The sequence below is a fragment of the Salvelinus fontinalis genome, chromosome 17 (assembly GCF_029448725.1).
Source record: "Salvelinus fontinalis isolate EN_2023a chromosome 17, ASM2944872v1, whole genome shotgun sequence".
Classification (NCBI taxonomy): Eukaryota; Metazoa; Chordata; class Actinopteri; order Salmoniformes; family Salmonidae; genus Salvelinus; species Salvelinus fontinalis.
In genome coordinates this window covers 21,482,401-21,500,679 of record NC_074681.1, presented here as the reverse complement: position 1 = coordinate 21,500,679, position 18,279 = coordinate 21,482,401, and the positions used below count along the sequence as shown (strand labels likewise).

The window sequence follows — 18,279 nt, the reverse complement described above, 5'->3', positions numbered from 1 at the left end:
ACACCGTAGGGAGAACCTACACTGTAGGGAGACACCGTAGGGAAAACCTACACTGTAGGGAGACACCGTAGGGAGAACCTACACAGTAGGGAAAACCTACACTGTAGGGAGACACCGTAGGGAAATCTACACTGTAGGGAAAACCTACACTGTAGGGAGACACCGTAGGGAAATCTACACTGTAGGGAAAACCTACACTGTAGGGAGACACCGTAGGGAAATCTACACTGTAGGGAGACACCGTAGGGAAAACCTACACCGTAGGGAAAACCTACACCGTAGGGAGAAACCGTAAGGAAAACCTACACCGTAGGGAGACACCGTAGGGAAAACCTACACCGTAGGGAGACACCGTAGGGAAAACCTACACCGTAGGGAAAACCTACACCGTAGGGAAAACCTACACCGTAGGGAAAACCTACACCGTAGGGAAAACCTACACCGTAGGGAAAACCTACACCGTAGGGAAAACCTACACCGTAGGGAAAACCTACACTGTAGGGAGACACCGTAGGGAAAACCTACACTGTAGGGAGACACCGTAGGGAAAACCTACACTGTAGGGAGACACCGTAGGGAAAACCTACACCGTAGGGAAAACCTACACTGTAGGGAGACACCGTAGGGAAAACCTACACTGTAGGGAGACACCGTAGGGAAAACCTACACTGTAGGGAGACACCGTAGGGAAAACCTACACTGTAGGGAGACACCGTAGGGAAAACCTACACTGTAGGGAGACACCGTAGGGAAAACCTACACTGTAGGGAGACACCGTAGGGAAAACCTACACTGTAGGGAGACACCGTAGGGAAAACCTACACTGTAGGAAGACACCGTAGGGAGACACCATAGGGAAAACCTACACAGTAGGCGTGAATACAGTAGTAGGCTATGCACGCCGTTTATGATAAATCAGAGACAATCTAAAGCGTTACACCCAGACAATCATCCAATAGCAGTGACATTAGTTGTTAATCAATTGTGCTTGACGATGCATGACCAAGAGTGCAAATCAGAGTGAAGGAGAGAGAGGGAGCAAGAAAGAGACAAATGAAGACAGAGTGAAAAATCACATAGTGACACAAGAGCAACCCACCACATCACACCCCCCCCCCACTCCATCCCCTCTTCCTCCCTTCCACCGTCCCTCTTTCCCTTCCACCGTCCGTCCGTCCGTCTGTCCCTCCCTCCCAAAACCCCACTACTTACTTCTTCACATTGGCCTCTCCATTGGGGATCCTTCTGAGCTTCTTCTTTTTGAGGATCTTGACGGCCCTGCGACACAGCGTGTCAGAGTCCAGCATCTCCTTCACCTTACCGTAGGAGCCCTCCCCCAACAGGTCTCCCATCAGGTACTTCCCGATCAGCTTGGCCCTCTTCCTGCGTGGCTGGTATATCACCTCTGTGGAGTCGATGCGGTGGATGAACGTGTCCATGCCCATCAGCTCATTCTCCGTCAGATAGTCCAGGTGCTGCAGCTCCCCGACACTCATGGTTAAATCAACTTAGTTACTGTAGCGTGCTCCAGACAGTCCAATATAGTGGACTGTGACCTCAAGCCTTGAGCTTGGGCTGTGTATCCTGGTGGCTCAGGGACACAGTTCAATTAGAAAACACTAAGTGACATTGGAGGTATAGCCAGGCATGGGCATTGAGAGAAACAGTTAACGTTGTAATAGAGTAGGTCTGTAAACACAGAGGTTAGTTTCAGTTCGTGGGAACAAGATGTAGGCTAGCTGTAAAGGTTTCCAAAGTGGTGTGGGGTAGTTAACTAAGACCCAGCGATGCCAAGATCCAGGGTGAAAAGATTTGTGGAGAGTTCAGGCTGTGGGACAGGTGCTACTGAGCAGAGAGTGGGACGTCTGGCTGAGTTTACATTCCGCTGCTTAGCTCCATGTCACCTCCATCCGTGATCTGATATGAGATGGCAACATGCAGAGGGAGAGGTAACCAGTCCTGTTTCAAAGCCAAGCGAAGCATGACGGCCATAGAACCTTGTAGCGATCCATGGTCCCCATTGGTTTGCCTTGATCTAAGTACAGATGCAATAAATACTCAATCACACCTAACTGAGTTATTTCAGTCCTTAGTATCGTTATGCTCTGGGTCCTAGATTTATTGTCAGCTCTTCTATGGAGTCCACTAGTCTTTTCCAGTTGGCAACTCAGGATACTGCTCCAGAGAACCTGTAGGTCAAAAATGTAGCTAATCAACAGTCAAATCTTTCAGCAATCAAGTGATATTTGCCTACTAACATTTTAAATGTTCATTTTGTAGGAAATGAGTGACAGCTACAGGTCCACAAGGCTGGCTATGCATTTTAGGATACTTCTGGTCTGGTGTCAAAATACTAAAACCATAAGATCAAGATTTCAGGACGCAAGTAAACAAGGACTAATAGAGAATGACAGCCGATTATGTTGCACGACTCAGTCAGTGAATGCCTGTCGCACATTTAAAAAAAAAAAGCTTGCAACCAAGCGGAGTTAGCTAGCTAGCCTCAGGTATTTTGCCATTTGCCGATTATTTCAGTAGCTAGCTTGCTACCTTCCCCAACTCACTGTAGCTAGTTAACCGGCTAACACGCTTTTGACACCTCAACGTTAGTAGAGGTAAAATGTGTTTTATATTGGATATTCGGGTCTTTTGTCAATAGATATTGAACCAAGCATGAATTCTATATTCTGAATCAGGGATGGATTGAGCACAATCCACACCTCTATTTTCTTGTTAGACTATTTCAAATTTCAATGTCTCCCCCTATGAGTCAGGGGACAATGGACAGTTTTATTTTATCTTCAGGCTTTCAATCCTCCCCCAAATAAAAAATTAAATAGGAAAGTCAGTTAAGAGCAAATTCTTATTTACAATGACAGCCTACCCTGGGTGACGCTGGGCCAATTCTGCGCCGCCCTATGGGACTCCTAATCACAGCCGGATGTGATACAGCCTGGATTCAAACCAGGGACTGTAGTGACACCTCTTGCACTGAGATGCAGTGCCTTAAACCGCTGCGTCACTCAGGAGCCCAAAAAGCTGTGGATTTTTGACCATCCTCCCCTGATTCAGAATATATCATTATCAGTCATGGCACGCTTTGTGGAAGAGCTATTGAAGATTGAAATCCAAAGTCATACTATTACTTTTAAAGATGTGAATTGTTCTCATCCATCCCGATTCAGAATATACCATCTTCATAGTCATGGCCTTTTTGAGTCCAATAGCTATCGACAAGACAAAACCCCGAATATCCTATATAAAACTAATTTAATCTAGGTGTCAAACCTTAACTCCAATCTTCCCGAACTCTCGCACGAATTTACAATTTCATTCTAGCTAACCAGATAACTCGTCTAACTGTATGCAATGGGTATTTCGTTAGCTAGCTATGTAGTTAGGCTATGTTTAAAATCGGATAAAGTTACTAGCAAGTAAGAAGTACAGTAACGACGTTATATCCTTTCTACCTAGCTACCCGGCAGGAGCTAACGGCTAAATACAGATTAAAGTGGATGGTAGTTATGCTAGCTAAATGTCAGCATTTTGTGGTAACGGGTCTCACCTTAACATCCAGACTCTATCGACAGATGTTATGTAGTGTTTTATTTGTCTCTCTGCATAAATATGAGGTTTGCTATTATTGATGCAGCTGCTATCAGGTTGCCGCCATCTTGTTTACCACCCCCCTCTCTCCAGCCCATTGACTATCAATAGGTACTGTATATATGCTCCAGTTGAATGAAAGCCAACCTCTCGTCTACATTGTCCCAGACTATTTTATTTATTTATTATTATTTCACACTCACAGCCTTCACAAAATGTACTTTGTCTTTTAATATGTCCTAGAGCTACTGTTAGGGGTTAAAGAAAAACTAATTGAGCACTGCAACAAATTGAACAACCTAGGCCAGATTAGGGACACAAATATGCACATATCAAATCACCACAAATAAAATCCCCCAAAGAAATTGCATTTCATGTGTTCTGTAAGGGTGTAATCTATTTCTTCTAAACCAATTACAAATATAAGATAGCGGTACCGGAGCGCCAAGTCTAGGTCCAAAAGACTGCTGAACAATTAATCAAATGGCCACCCGGACTATTTGCATTGACCCCCCCCCCCCACCCCCACCCTTGTTTTTACACTGCTGCTATTTTATTTATCCTTTATTTAACTAGCCAAGTCAGTTAAGAACAAATTCTTATTTACAATGACATCCAAACCCTAACCCATACAACGCCGGGCCAATTGTGCGCCGCCCTATGGGACTCCCAATCATGGCCGGTTGTGATACAGCCTGGAATCAAAGCATGGTCTGCAGTGACGCCTCTAGCACTGAGATACAGTGCCTTAGACCACTGCACAACTCGCTGTTTATCATCTTTGCATAGTCACTCTACCCCTACCTATATGTACAAATTACCTCGACTAACCTGTACCCCTGCATATTGACTCGGTACCGGTACCCCCTGTATATAGCATCATTATTGTTATTTTATTGTGTGACTTTTTACAATTATTTTTGTAACTTTATTTAGTAAATATTTTCTTCAACTCTATTTTCTTAAAACTGCATTGTTGGTTAAGGGCTTTTAAGTAAGCGTTTCGCTCTAGATGCAATGGTGTGTTTTGGTGCATGTGACAAATAAAATTTGATTTGATTTGATATGAATACAAACACTCAGGAACAAAAACACCCAGGGGTGCTTTAATTGCTGTTGATGTAATTCTTGATGTTCAGTTTTAGGTAATCCTGAACACAGCCCTATGTCAGGTCACAGCAGTGCAGTCAGTGGTGTTGACCTGCTTTCCGCACTGACTGCATACAGACCAACCCTGTCCCACTACACAAGTATCCAGCTACCACAGCCTCAGAGGCCAACCATTTTTTGCTTAGCTGACCGATCTGGGTTATATTTAACCGGTGTAAACCCCAGGGAATATCAAACTGAAGCTCTGATTTCACAGATCTGTTACCCTCCTCATTAGAGGACCACCGTGGCTGCCAAACGCTGGGGCTGATCAATTAGGAGTTATAGGATAACCCCCCCCCCCATACCTGGATGTAAGGGGTACATATGAGGATGAGGTCAAAAATCTGAGGGGGCATAAAGTACTTCAGGAAGGCTGGCAGGTGGTCCGGAAGTAGGATCATTTGGCATTTTTAAAACACCTGAAACAGCTTTTTCCTGCAATCTAAATCCATAATCATTATGCTTAATTCTCAGTGGATGAAAAAGTACCCAATTGTCATACTTGAGTAAAATTAAAGATACCTAAATAGAAACAACTCAAGTAAAAGTGAAAGTCACCCAGTAAAATACTACTTAAGTAAAAGTCTAAAAGTATTTGGTTGTAAATATACTTATTAAGTATCAAAAATAAATGCAATTGCTAAAAATAAAATATACTACAAAAGTAAAAGTATAAATAGTTTAAAATTCCCTAGTTGTCACGCCCTGACCTTAGAGAGCCTTTTTATGTCTCTATTTGGTTTGGTCAGGGTGTGATTTTGGGGTGGGCATTCTATGTTTTGTTTTCTATGTTTCTTTATTTCTATGTTTTGGCTGGGTATGGTTCTCAATCAGGGACAGCTGTCTATCGTTGTCTCTGATTGGGAACCATACTTAGGTATCCCTTTTCCCTCCTTTCAGTGTGGGAAGTTAACTTTGTTTGTGGCACTATTGCACTGTAAGCTTAACGGTGGTTTTTGTTTGTTGTGGACATTTTAAATCAAAAGATAAATGTACGCCCACAACGCTGCACCTTGGTCCACTTCTTTCAACGGCCGTGACACTAGTTCATTTTTTTACAGATAGCCAGGGGCACGCTCAAACACTCAGACATAATTTACAAACGAAGCAGTTGTGTTTCGTGAGTCCGCCCGATCAGAAACAGTAGGGATAATCAGGGATGTTCTCTTGATTATTGATGATTTGTAATGAGTACTTTTGGGTGTCAGAGAAAATGTATGGAGTAAAAAGTTGAACATTTTCTTTAGGCATGTAGTGAAGTAAAAGTAGTCAAAAATATAAATAGTAAAGTACAGATACCCCAAAAAACGATTTAAGTACTTTACACTAGTGTTAATTCTATGCTTTATAAAAGTGTATTTTTCAGCATAACTAAGCATACCTCTGGAGCGGTCTGTATCCTCCTGACTGGTGTTTATTTTTTTAAAGAAATGAAATATACTCCTCTGCATCTCTGGGTAATAGACTGTCTTATTCAGTACATTTAGTTGTTGCTTGCTTTTCTAAGGTCTACCAACCTTGCCAGCTAAGATAGACAAGCTAGCTACTCTATTTTTATTTAACTAGGCAAATCAGTTAAGAACAAATTCTTATTTACAATGACAGCCTACCCCAGCCCAGCCCATGCCGATTGTGCGCCACCTTATGGGACTCCCAATCACGGCCAGATGTGATACAGCCTGGATTTGAACCAGGGTCTTTAGTGACACCTCTTAGCACTGAGATGCAGTGCCTTAGACTGCTACGCCACTCGGGAGCCCTCTAACTTGATTGATATCCTTAAATGGCTTCTTGGTAGCTAGTTATGAGGTTGGGAGACAGACTCCGGGCTAGCAAAAGCAAACTTCATAAAATTGCTAGGTGGCTAGTAGTATTACAGAGAAACAACCCCCCCAAAAATAAATTAAAAAAAATATATAAAATATATATACAGTGGGGAGAAAAAGTATTTGATACACTGCCGATTTTGCAGGTTTTCCTACTTACAAAGCATGTAGAGGTCTGTCATTTTTATCATATGTACACTTCAACTGTGAGAGACGTAATCTAAAAGAAAAATCCAGAAAATCACATTGTATGATTTTTAAGTAATTAATTTGCATTTGAATCAAACGCATACTGACTCAAACGCGCCAACTAATCTGACTTCTTTTGGATATAAAGAAGGACTTTATCGAACAAAACAACCATTTGTTGTGTAGCTGGAACCCTTGAGGTTGCAAACAGAGGAAGATCGTCAAAGTTAAGTGATTTATTTTAACGCTATTTCTGATTTTTGTGACGCCTCTGCTGGTTTGAAAAATGTTTTAAATGGTGGTGTATGTGGGACGCTGTCCTCAGATAATCGCATGGTATGTTTTCGCCGTAAAGCCTTTTTGAAATCTGACAACGCGGTTGGATTAACAAGAAGTTAAGCTTTTAAACGATGTAAGACACTTGTATTTTCATGAATGTTTACTATTACAATTTTTGTATTTTAAATTTTGCTCTCTGCAATTTCATGTTGTCATAGTGGAACGCTAGCGGTACACCAATCCCAATTAAACAGATCTAAATATATGTATGTAACTCTTTCAAGACTGTTGGAAAAGCATTTCAGGTGAGAGAATGCCAAGAGTTTGTAAAACTGTAAAGCTGTCATCAAGGCAAGATATTGAAGAATCTCAAATATAAAATATATTTAGATCTGTTTAACACTTTTGTGGTTAATACATGATTCTATATGTGTTATTTCATTGTGTTGACGTCTTCACTATTATTCTACAATGTAAAAATAAGGAAAAACCCCTGAATGATTAGGTGTGTCAAAACTTTCGACTGAAACTGTATACAGTTGAAGTCGGAAGTTTACATACACTTAGGTTGGAGTCATTAAAACTTGTTATTCAACCACCCCACAAATTTCTTGTTAACAAACTATAGTTTGGCAAGCCGGTGAGGACATCTACTTTGTGCATGACACAAGTAATTTTTCCAACAATTATTTACAGACAGATTATTTCACTTATAATTCACTGTATCACAATTCCAGTGGGTCAGAAGTTTATATACACTAAGTTGACTGTGCCTTTAAACAGCTTGGGAAATTCCAGAAAATGATGTCATGGCTATAGAAGCTTCTGATAGGCTAATTGACATCATTTGAGTCAATTGGAGGTGTACCTGTGGATGTATTTCAAGGCCTACCTTCAAACTCAGTGCCTCTTTGCTTGACATCATGGGGGGGAAAAAAAAAATCAGCCAAGACATCAGAAAAAATATTGGAGACCTCCACAAGTCTGGTTCATCCTTGGGAGCAATTTCCAAATGCCTGAAGGTACCACGCTCATCTGTGCAAACAATAGTACGCAGGTATAAACACCATGGGACCACGCAGCCGTCATACCACTCAGGAAGGAGATGTGTTCTGTCTCCTAGAGGTGAATGTAATTTGGTGAGAAAAGTTCAAATCAATCCTAGAACAACAGCAAAGGACGCTGTGAAGATACTGGAGGAAACAGGTACAAACGTATCTATATCCACAGTAAAACAAGTCCTATTTCAACATAACCTGAAAGGCCGCTCAGCAAGGAAGAAGACAATGCTCCAAAACCGCCATAAAAAAGCCAGACTACGGTTTGCAACTGCACATGGGACAAAGATCGTACTTTTCTGATGAAACAAAAAGAGAACTGTTTGGCCATAATGACCATCGTGTTTGGAGGAAAAAGGGGGAGGCTTGCAAGCCAAGAACACCATCCCAACCATGAAGCACGGGGGTGGCAGCATCATGTTGTGGGGTGCTTTGCTGCAGGAGGGACTGGTGCACTTCACAAAATTGATGGCATGAGGAGGACAATTTGGTGGATATATTGAAGCAACATCAAGACATCAGTCAGGAAGTTAAAGCTTGGTCGCAATTGGGTCTTCCAAATGGACAATGACCCCAAGCATACTTCCAAAGTTGTGGCAAAATGGCTTAAGGACAACAAAGGCAAGGTATTGGAGTGGCCATCACAAAGCCCTGACCTCAATCTCATAGAACATTTGTGGGCAGAACTGAAAAAGCGTGTGCGAGCAAGGAGGCCTACAAACCTGACTAAGTTACACCAGGTCTGTCAAGAGGTATGGGCCAAAAATCACTCAACTTATTGTGGGAAGCTTGTGGAAGGCTCCCCGAAACGTTTGACCCAAGTTAAACAATTTAAAGGCAATGCTACCAAATACTAATTGAGTGTATGTAAACTTCTGACCCACTGGGAATGTGATGAAAGGAATAAAAGCTGAAATAAATCATTCTCTCTATTAATTTGACATTTCACATTCTTAAAATAAAGTGGTGATCCTAACTGACCTAAAACAGGGAGTTTTAACTTGGATTAAATGTCATGAATTGTGAAAAACTGAGATTAAATGTATTTGGCTAAGGTGTATGTAAACTTCCGACTTCAACTATATTTATTATTTTTTAAACAGGCCAAATTTGAGAAGGCATGTGCCCCTTATGGGCATGACGCCTCTGGATGAGGTTGCAGGATTTCGAGGACACCCTACCAGGGTTATCAACTCTTCAACCCCAGGATAAGATCGGCATCAGGGCCACGTTCAGTAGCCAAACACTGTTGAACATTGCAGATAGAAATGCTACGAAAAGAGCCATTGAGATTCCTTATTCTACATGTCTTAGGCATGTTTGTTCTACATGGTATTTTTCTATTTGAATGTTTAAAATGTTGCCTACTGCTGAACGCGACCCAGGTGTACCTCTATTACACATTATAAACTGGGTGGTCTGAGCCCTGAGTGCTGATTGGCTCACAGCCGTGGTATTTCAGGCCGTATACCATGGGTATGACAAAACATTTATTTTTACTGCTCTAATTACGTTGGTAACTAGTTTATAAAAGCAATAAGGCACCTCTGGGGTTTGTGGTATATGGCCAATATACCACGGCTAAGGGCTGTGTCCAGGCACTCCGCGTTGCGCCATATACCACCACTTCTCGGGCCGTATTACTTAATTATAAATTTATTTCAACCATTTCTCCTTTCACCCCTGCAATGCTGTACAACAATGTAAATGTGCTACTTGCTATTACAAGTACAAACTTGCTATTTGCTCGTTGAAAGAAACATTTTCACTAACAGGAGGCTAAGTGTTTTAGACATACTATGTAATGGACATTCAGTTTATCTTGTAAATAAATATATTTATCTGATCAACACTGTGGAATTGGAGTTTACCCAAATTTAAATCATAGACTAAAATCTGTTTTTCCACAAGTCAACACCAGAGGGAACTGATCAGCTACAAAAATACTCCACTACTACACAATCAAGATATACTGAACAAAAATATAAACACAACATGTAAAGTGTTGGTCCCATGTTTCATGAGCTGAAATAAAATATCTCATAAATGTTCCATATGCACAAAAAGCTTATTTTTCTTTAATTTTGTTTTCATCCCTGTTAGTGAGCATTTTTCCTTTGCCGAGATAATCCATCCATTTGACAGGTGTGGAATATCAAGAAGCTGTTTAAACAGCGTGATCATTACACAGGTGCACCTTATGCTGGGGCCAATAAAAGGCCACTTTAAAATGTGCAGTTTTGTCACACAACACCACAGATGTCTCATGTCTTGAGGGAGCATGCAATTGACATGCTGACTGCAGTAATGTCCACCTGAGCTGTTGCCAGACAATTGAATATTAATGTATCTGCCATAAGCCTGCTCCTACATTGTTTAAGAGAATTTGGCAGTATGTCCAACCGGCCTCACAATCACAGACGTCGTGTATGCCGTCGTATGGGAGAGCGGTTTGCTGATGTCAATGTTGTGAAGAGTGCCCCATGGTGTTGGTGGGGTTATGGTATGGGCAGGCATAAACTAAGGGCAAAGAACCCAATTCTATTTTATCAATGGCAATTTGAACGCATAGAGATACCGTGATGAGATCCTGAGGCCCAACGTCGTGCCATCACCTCATGTTTCACCATAATGCACAACCTCATGTCACAAGGATCTGCACAAAATTCCTGGAAGCCGAAAATGTCCCACTTCTTCCATGGCCTGCATACATACCAGAAATGTCACCCATTGAGCATGTTTGGGATGCGCTGGATCGACGTGTATGACAGCGTGTTCCAGTTCCCGCCAATATCCATCAACTTCGCACAGCAATTGAAGTGGGACAATATTCAACAATCAACAGCCTGAGCAACTCTATGCAAAAGAGATGTGTCACTGCATGAGTTGAATGGTGGTCACACCAGATACTGACTGGTTCTCATCCACACCCCTATTTTTTTTTAAGGTATCTGTGACCAACAGATGCATATCTGTAGTCCCAGTCATGTGAAACCCATCCAATAGGGCCTAATGCATTTATATCAATTGACCGATAAATTGTAAAATCTTTGAAAAACTCAGTAAAATCTTTGAAATTGTTGCCTGTTGCATTTATATTTTTGTTCAGTGTATACATTTTTATTGTTTGCAGTGAAGCATTTTACATTTGTTGCATTTACGATGTACAACCATAGCAAAACCATGTACAGAAATAACTAACTTCAAAGCCATTCATTACCTTCAAACTGATTTAAAAAAAATCTTCATTCAAATTGTTTGTGTAGTTGTTTAAAGTACTTAAGTAAAAATACTTTAAAGTACTACTTAAGTATCTGTACTTTACTATATATATATTTCTGACAACTTTTACTACATTCTTAAATAAAATAATGTACTTTTTAATCCATAAAGTTTCCATGACACCCAAAAGTACTCATTACATTTTGAATGCTTAGCAAGCAGGCCAGGAAAATTGTGAAATTCACACACTTACCAAGAGAACATCCCTGGTCCTCCTTACTGCCTCTGATCTGATGGACTCACTAAACACACATGCATTGTTTATAAATTATGTCTGAGTGTTGGAGTGTGCTCCTGGCTACTCGTAAATAAAAAAACAAGTATATTTTAGCAATTACATTTACTTAAGTATATTTAAAACCAAATATTTTTACTGGGGGAATTTCACTTGAGTCCTTTTCTATTAAGGTATCTTTACTTTTACTCAAGTATGACAATTGGGTACTTATTCCATCCACTATGTATGTATTCATGTGTGTGTGTGTGTGTAGGTTGTTCTGTGTTAAGAGTCATGACTGTGAAATCAGATCATGATAGCGAGCCATCACAAAGCTCCCCTAGCCGTCCGATTGATCAAATAGGAAACTTTCATTCTGCAGTTCAGTAAGAACATCAACTGACTCTTAGAAAACTTTAGATCAGACAAATCCATCCTTAATCTCCAGCCTAAAAAGTTTATCACCAACCACACAATTCCACACAATCTAGAGGAGATTACTTGAACTGAGTGTCCTACAGTTTGTTTCCACAACAAAGAGAAATCAATATGCCACTGTTGGTTGTTTAAAAAATGAAAAGTTGACGAAGTCAGCCAAGTTCAGACCTCTTCTTCAGTAGTATGGCCTCCTCGGGTTGTTCTGAGAAGAGAGACAGACGTATTACTCCAAACTCTTGTCGATGCAAGGTCATCTAAACAGAACAGCTTACATGTTATGTAGTAGTTACCAGTGGGTTAGGCCTGAAGCGGTAGGCCAGCATCATCCTCTTTCTGAAAGCATCATACTCATCGTCCTGTCCTGAGAGCTCAGAGGGCCGGTCCACGCCAAACCCTGCCCCGTCAACAGCCGTGGTTCCCCTGGAACAAACACACCACATCAGCTGGCTAGGTGTATGTCTCTGTGTGTGTGTAAGCTGTGTAGAAGACCTTGTATCAGACAATACTGTGTGTACTCATGTGAAGTGTTTGTGTCCATGTCTGAGTGCAAATGTGTATACTATGTGTCTGTGAGTGTGTGTATTTGACAGCCCCCAACCTGTGGACCGGAGTCTTGATGCCCTGTCCACCAGAGCCAAGCCCATCGCCCTCCTTCCAGCCCATCTTCATGAGCATCTGGAAACCAAGGTTCTCCACCGTCAGCTTAAACTCCTTATACTCCGAGTAGTCTGGGTTACGGCCCTCCTGCAGAACACAAGGCAAGAACATGAGAATAGAATATGTGTTTCACAAATGGTGGTTCACAGGTAATTCCTTTTGGGCAGAGGCTAGATAACAAAGGGGTCAAGGACCAAGTGGTGAAGAGAACAGATGGGGAGTGGACCGACCTTGAGTGCCTTGAAGGTCTCCATAAACTTCTCCAGCTCCTCCGGAGGTAGGAAGTCACCAATGAAGTGCTTCCCCTTTCCCATGTCAGTCAGCGACTCTGCCCACTCTGGAGGAAGACACAAGCATAAACACCAAATCCCTTCAGGGCCGTGGTCAGCGGGACACAATGTATTGGAACTTTCAGATTAAACGTGGCCCAGGTTCATCTCAGTAGATTAATGAATAGTAGTAGTAAAAAACTGATCTTTTGAAGAATGAAATCTCACATTCAAATGAACTTGAAGTTGAAAAATGTTGACATTTTCCTTAATATTCATCATCTTCAGCACCACCCCAACATTAACATATGTGATAATTGTGGATTTCTATGTTTTGTAGTAAAACAGATAGAAGATAAGTGTTTCCAATGTCATCATTGGTGTGCATCGTGTCATTTTAACCAATTATAAGGAGGCATTGCCTACTATTTGGTTGATGTCTTTGTAAACACTTATCTTTTTAACTACAAAACATGGAAATGCACAATGTTGGGGTGGTGCTGGAGATGATGAATATGAAGGTGGATTTATTTTATTTTTTTCTCTTTGAGCCCTTTCACTTGAACAGAAGCAAATCGTTTCACATTGCAGCTGACTTGAAAGGCGAGTTGAGACTGACTGATCTACAAATCACCTTGCATCATAAATAACTACTCAATATGATTTGTAGATCATAATTTACCTATGATACATCACGGTTCTGAAAATCTTGAACACTGTCTTCGTGAATCTTACCACGTGTTTTCTCCATCTCCATGTGCCGGAGGCGGTGCTCCCAGGTGCCATCCTGCTGGTCCACCTCCTCGTCACTATCGTACTCGTGGGAGTGGTCCCGCACCGCCTTCTCCCACATCACCTGCATCTCTGCCATGGCACGCTTATGCTTCATGATCATGTCAAACATCTCCTGCATCTGCGGTGGGAACACAGACACACCACACACACGCATGTGCAGGCCGGACACACACCTCAGGCAAGGTTTCAGGGACAGATTGCAAGGTGGCTGAGAACGAACGCAACTGAGCCCATCTGGTTTTGTTAAGGGTTTGAAGTATGCTATGCACCCCCATACCAAACCAAGGATTAACACCGCCCAGTCCCCTACAATTCAAACTGGGAAAGTACAATGTGCTGCCATAGTCTATTGTGCTGTCTGTCAGTCATGTAGTACCTCCTGTTGCTCTTTGAGCTGTTTCTTCTGGTCGTCTGAGAGCTCAGTCACTCCCACCAGGCCCATAGGCTTTCCCTTCTTATAGCCCAGATCCCTCAGTTCATTAACTGAAACACACACCACAAACACACACAGCATGGATGGACATACCTTACAAACACTGTTTTTAGTCTTATACTATAACCTCTGTCTCTGTGTGTGTTATACAAGAGGCTGAACATACACTTAGTGGACAAAAAAAATAAACCAGGAATACCTGCTCTTTCTATGAGAGACTGACCAGGTGAATCCAGGTGAAAGCTATGATCCCTTATTGATGTCACTTGTTCAATCCACTTCAATCAGTGTAGATGAAGGGGGGGACAGGTTAAATAAAGATTTTTAAGCTTTGAGACATGGGTTGTGTATGTGTGCCATTCAGAGGGCGAATGGGCAAGACAAACTATTTCAGTGCCTTTGAACAGGGTATGGTAGTAGGTGCCAGGTGCACTGGTTTGAGGGTGTCAAGAACTGCAAGGCTGCTGGGATTTTCACGTGCAACAGTTTCCCGTTTGTATCAAGAATGGTCCACAACCCAAAGGACATCCAGCCAACTTGACACAACTGTGGGAAGCATTGGAGTCAACATGGGTCAGCATCCCTGTGGAACGCTTGACACCTTGTAGATTCCATGCCCCAACAAATTGAGGCTGTTCTGTGGGCAAAGGGAGGTGTAACTCAATATTTGGATTGTGTTCCTAATGTTTTGTACACTCTGTGTATGTGTGTTTGATTACCAGAGAGACACGGGCTGGGCTCTTGCTCCTCCTCCTTGGGGATGATGATGGGTTGCAGTGACAGATCCACCTTGTCGTCCTCCGACCCCCAGCGGCTCTTCCTCTTCCTCTTCACCACGGGCGTACCTGACACTTCCTGTTTTATCCCCAGACCCGGCTCCAGCTTTACTTGACCCACCAGGTAGGGGTAGTGAGGGGGCGGAGGTGGGGGAGGATAAGTCAGGGGAGGGGCGGCCGGTCTCTTGAGCTCCACCTCAGGTTCCTGCTTAATCGTTGGAGGGGGGCTCTGGGCATTTTTGGCCTGGCGGTACTCCTCCACCTTCTCCTTGTAGAAACGGTGGGCGGGGCTTTGGAGGTCATATAGAAAACTGAGAAAAGGAAGAAGAAATATGCTGTCTTTTGTGGTATTTTATCCAATTTACATGTCAGCATTACTTACTTTATTTTATTCAAAGCTTCTGACAAATCAATGTCTTCTTAGGCAACAATAAAATACAATTGGATGAATACAATAAACGCTCTCGTTACAATATCTGAGACTGTCACTAACCTGAAGGTGGGGTTTTCCTGGTTGTGCTGGGCGGCGATGGCTTCCACCTCGGGGCCACCATCGGCCACAAACATGGCCAGCTTCTCAGCCACCCTCTGGGTCTCCTCGTCCACTGGGGGGGAGACTTTAAGCAGCCTATCAGTACTGGGGCTCAACTCACACTACTACCGTACCGTACTCAATTGGCCCTCACACACCCGCCTACAGCCAGTAGGGGATAAGAAGAGGGGGGGAAGGAGGAGGAGGAGCAGGGGGACACGGTGGTGATTGGGGAAGTGTATTGTATGGATTTGATAATGGAATACAGACCTAATCTTAAAATTGGTGAACAAATAACACCATGAAACGTTGTGGGTAATCATAATGTGTCGTGAATGACTTGTATCATGGTCAAAGTATTCAGTAAATCATTGTGTATCTGTAATTTGAAGCTTCGATCCTCATCGTTTTTTGTTTTAATGGTTACTTTCAACATCAACTAAAACTCTCCAAGGAGGGCAATTATATTTATCTCACATATGACTCATTCACATGTATAAATATAGATTACAGATTAAAAGAACACCATCAGTCTTTGAGAGAGTGAGGAACTGTGTGTGGTAGAGAGAGACAGAGAGAGTGAGAGAGAAACTGATATAGGTAATCTTACCATGAGAACGTGATGGCGTCTCATGTTTTGATTGATCCTTTCGGAGTTCAGCAACTCTCTTTCGGTAATAAAGATAATCCTGGCTGTTATTATCATACAAAAATCTGTAAAGTGGAGGGAAAAGATCTTTATATCAGCACTAAAAGAGGCACCATTACCCACACTATATACTAGCTATACAATTAACATATTGTTAGTAGCTACATCCATACAGACTTACGAGAAAACAGGGTTGTCCTTGTAGTCCTCCTTGGCCTTCCTCTCTAGCTCAGGCCCTCCCTCAGCCACAAAGGCCGCCATCTTGTCCAGGATAAGTCGTGTGTCTGGGTCTTCTGGGGGAAAGACTTTAAGAGGACTATGAGTACGTTACCTTTACTCTACTGTAGAAGGTTATGAGAATTCAGGCAAAGCATTATTCTCAGGAAGCAGCTACTCTGCAACTGAATTACACAGTCAATGACATGGGTGAAATGACAACATGTAGAATAGGACAGAATCTGACTTGCACACAGGCTCCTGGCAGTCCTTTGATATTTAAAAACACAGATCATGAATTACCTTTGATTTCTAGGAAGCTTGAGTCATCAACTTCCTCATCATCATCATCATCTTCATCTGGGGAGCTGAATATGCTAGGTCTTTGGGGGAGAAGCGGGGTCTTCTTGGACTGGGAGTAGTTCTTAAACTGGCTTAGCATGCTGCTGATCCCTAGACCGGGTCGCTTGCCGATGAGAATGCTCTTCATCTGGGGCTGAGACACTCCTGACGACGGACTGGGGGTGGATGATGACGGGGCTTTGGTGTCACTACTGGAGCCTGGAGAGGGTACACAACTGGGTTAATCTCACATTCATTGTTTAATGAATCCAGAAGAAAAAGTAATTAATAAATTATTATTGTGTTATTACCATTTGATTTAATCATTTCTGTGCAATTAAAATAAAGTTCTATTGAAACCAATTAAAGAGCTCGCTATCTCACCAGAGTCGGAGCTGGGTTTGTCCTTCTGAAGCTTCATAAACTGCTGCAAGAAGCTTCCGTCGTTCACATACTTGTTGTTGTTCGAAGAGTGTCCCTGTGAACTGTGAAAATTGTGGGGATAAGAAGTCAAAATCAATGGCTACAGTCAAGTGGGCCAGAATCAATTACTTCCAGCAGGGATTGAGCAGAGTTTTGATGAGAGGTATTTGTAGTGTTTAGAAGACTATGATCTACTGTACCTTGGTGGTAGTGGCTTGTTGGGAGCCTGAAGGCTCTTTTTCTTGGCTTGCTCTGCCATCTTAGCCTCGATCTCGCGCTTCTTCTGGGCGATCAGCTCCTCCTGACGGAGAATGTTCACACTCATCCTGTTCTTCTGGGCTGGCCGGAACTTGTTGTTCCAGCCTCCTCTCCCTGCAGTGGGAATAAAACAAACAGTGGAAGAGTTGGGAGCAGTTGTTATTGGTGTCCTACTACCAACAATGTTAGTCACAAGAGGTGATCTCGTTTGTAATTTCTCTAGCTATCTTCGTGAGTATTTCAGTAAAAGTCGTATGTGACTAGCTAAGTTATCTATATATTATGAAGAATGAACTTCCCTGAATGTTAGGAATGTGTAAACATGTCAGGGACTATATCTTGCTGCATTGAGGATGTCTCCTTTCCCTTTGATTATATTTGTTGTCACAGACTTGAGAAGCAGCCAGCAGGCCAGGGTTGGTAAAAATAAAATTCTAAAACTGGCTAGTTAGCTCGCTACAAGGTGGCATCAAGACGTTAGCAATAAATAGCTAAAATACCAAACTACAACTAATTATGTAATGAATTTGACATTATGTGGTTGATTCTGATTGTGGCTACCGATTTTTTTGATGAATTTTGATATATCAACAACTACAAATCCTGTTGATGGGAGGTAGTGACAAATGTTAGCTAGCTAAGTAGCTAACGCGTTAGTTATGTAGTTAGCTAGCGCAAATAACCACATTTGATGAGGCAAGAGTTTGTTGTTAAGCATTTTAAAATAGTTAAGGTCTTTCATTTAAATTATTGCAAGCGTTTACCTGTATCTCCGGACTCCATAGTTGCAGCTAACCAGATCTGTATTCCCTGATACGAGCTATCTGTTGCTAAGCTAGCTAGCGCTTCGCTAGTTTCCGCTTCCTGTTCGTCTCGCAAATC

At 42.2% G+C, this 18,279-nt stretch overlaps 2 protein-coding genes across 2 annotated transcripts in view; both read right to left on the bottom strand.

Moving 5' to 3' along the window:
• LOC129813964 (serine/threonine-protein kinase STK11-like) overlaps window positions 1-3,703 on the bottom strand; it is a 35,294-nt gene extending 31,591 nt beyond the window's left edge. The window contains exons 1-2 of the mRNA XM_055866639.1: window positions 3,566-3,703; window positions 1,213-2,189 (exon numbers count right to left, since the gene is read on the bottom strand). Coding sequence (XP_055722614.1) covers window positions 1,213-1,496 — 284 coding nt within the window. The 5' untranslated portion in view covers window positions 1,497-2,189; window positions 3,566-3,703. The remainder of the gene's footprint in view (window positions 1-1,212; window positions 2,190-3,565) is intronic.
• A 7,475-nt stretch (window positions 3,704-11,178) lies between these two features.
• Window positions 11,179-18,273, bottom strand: LOC129813962 (SURP and G-patch domain-containing protein 1-like). The gene is made up of 14 exons (XM_055866637.1): window positions 18,162-18,273; window positions 17,340-17,511; window positions 17,101-17,201; window positions 16,678-16,935; window positions 16,340-16,463; window positions 16,120-16,223; window positions 15,471-15,594; window positions 14,921-15,288; window positions 14,145-14,251; window positions 13,709-13,886; window positions 12,935-13,041; window positions 12,646-12,791; window positions 12,338-12,467; window positions 11,179-12,249 (listed from the first exon to the last, which is right to left on the bottom strand). The coding sequence occupies exons 1-14, from the start codon at window positions 18,178-18,180 to the stop codon at window positions 12,223-12,225; spliced, it is 1,965 nt and encodes a 654-aa protein (XP_055722612.1). The 5' UTR covers window positions 18,181-18,273; the 3' UTR covers window positions 11,179-12,222.
• Window positions 18,274-18,279: the final 6 nt, after the last annotated feature.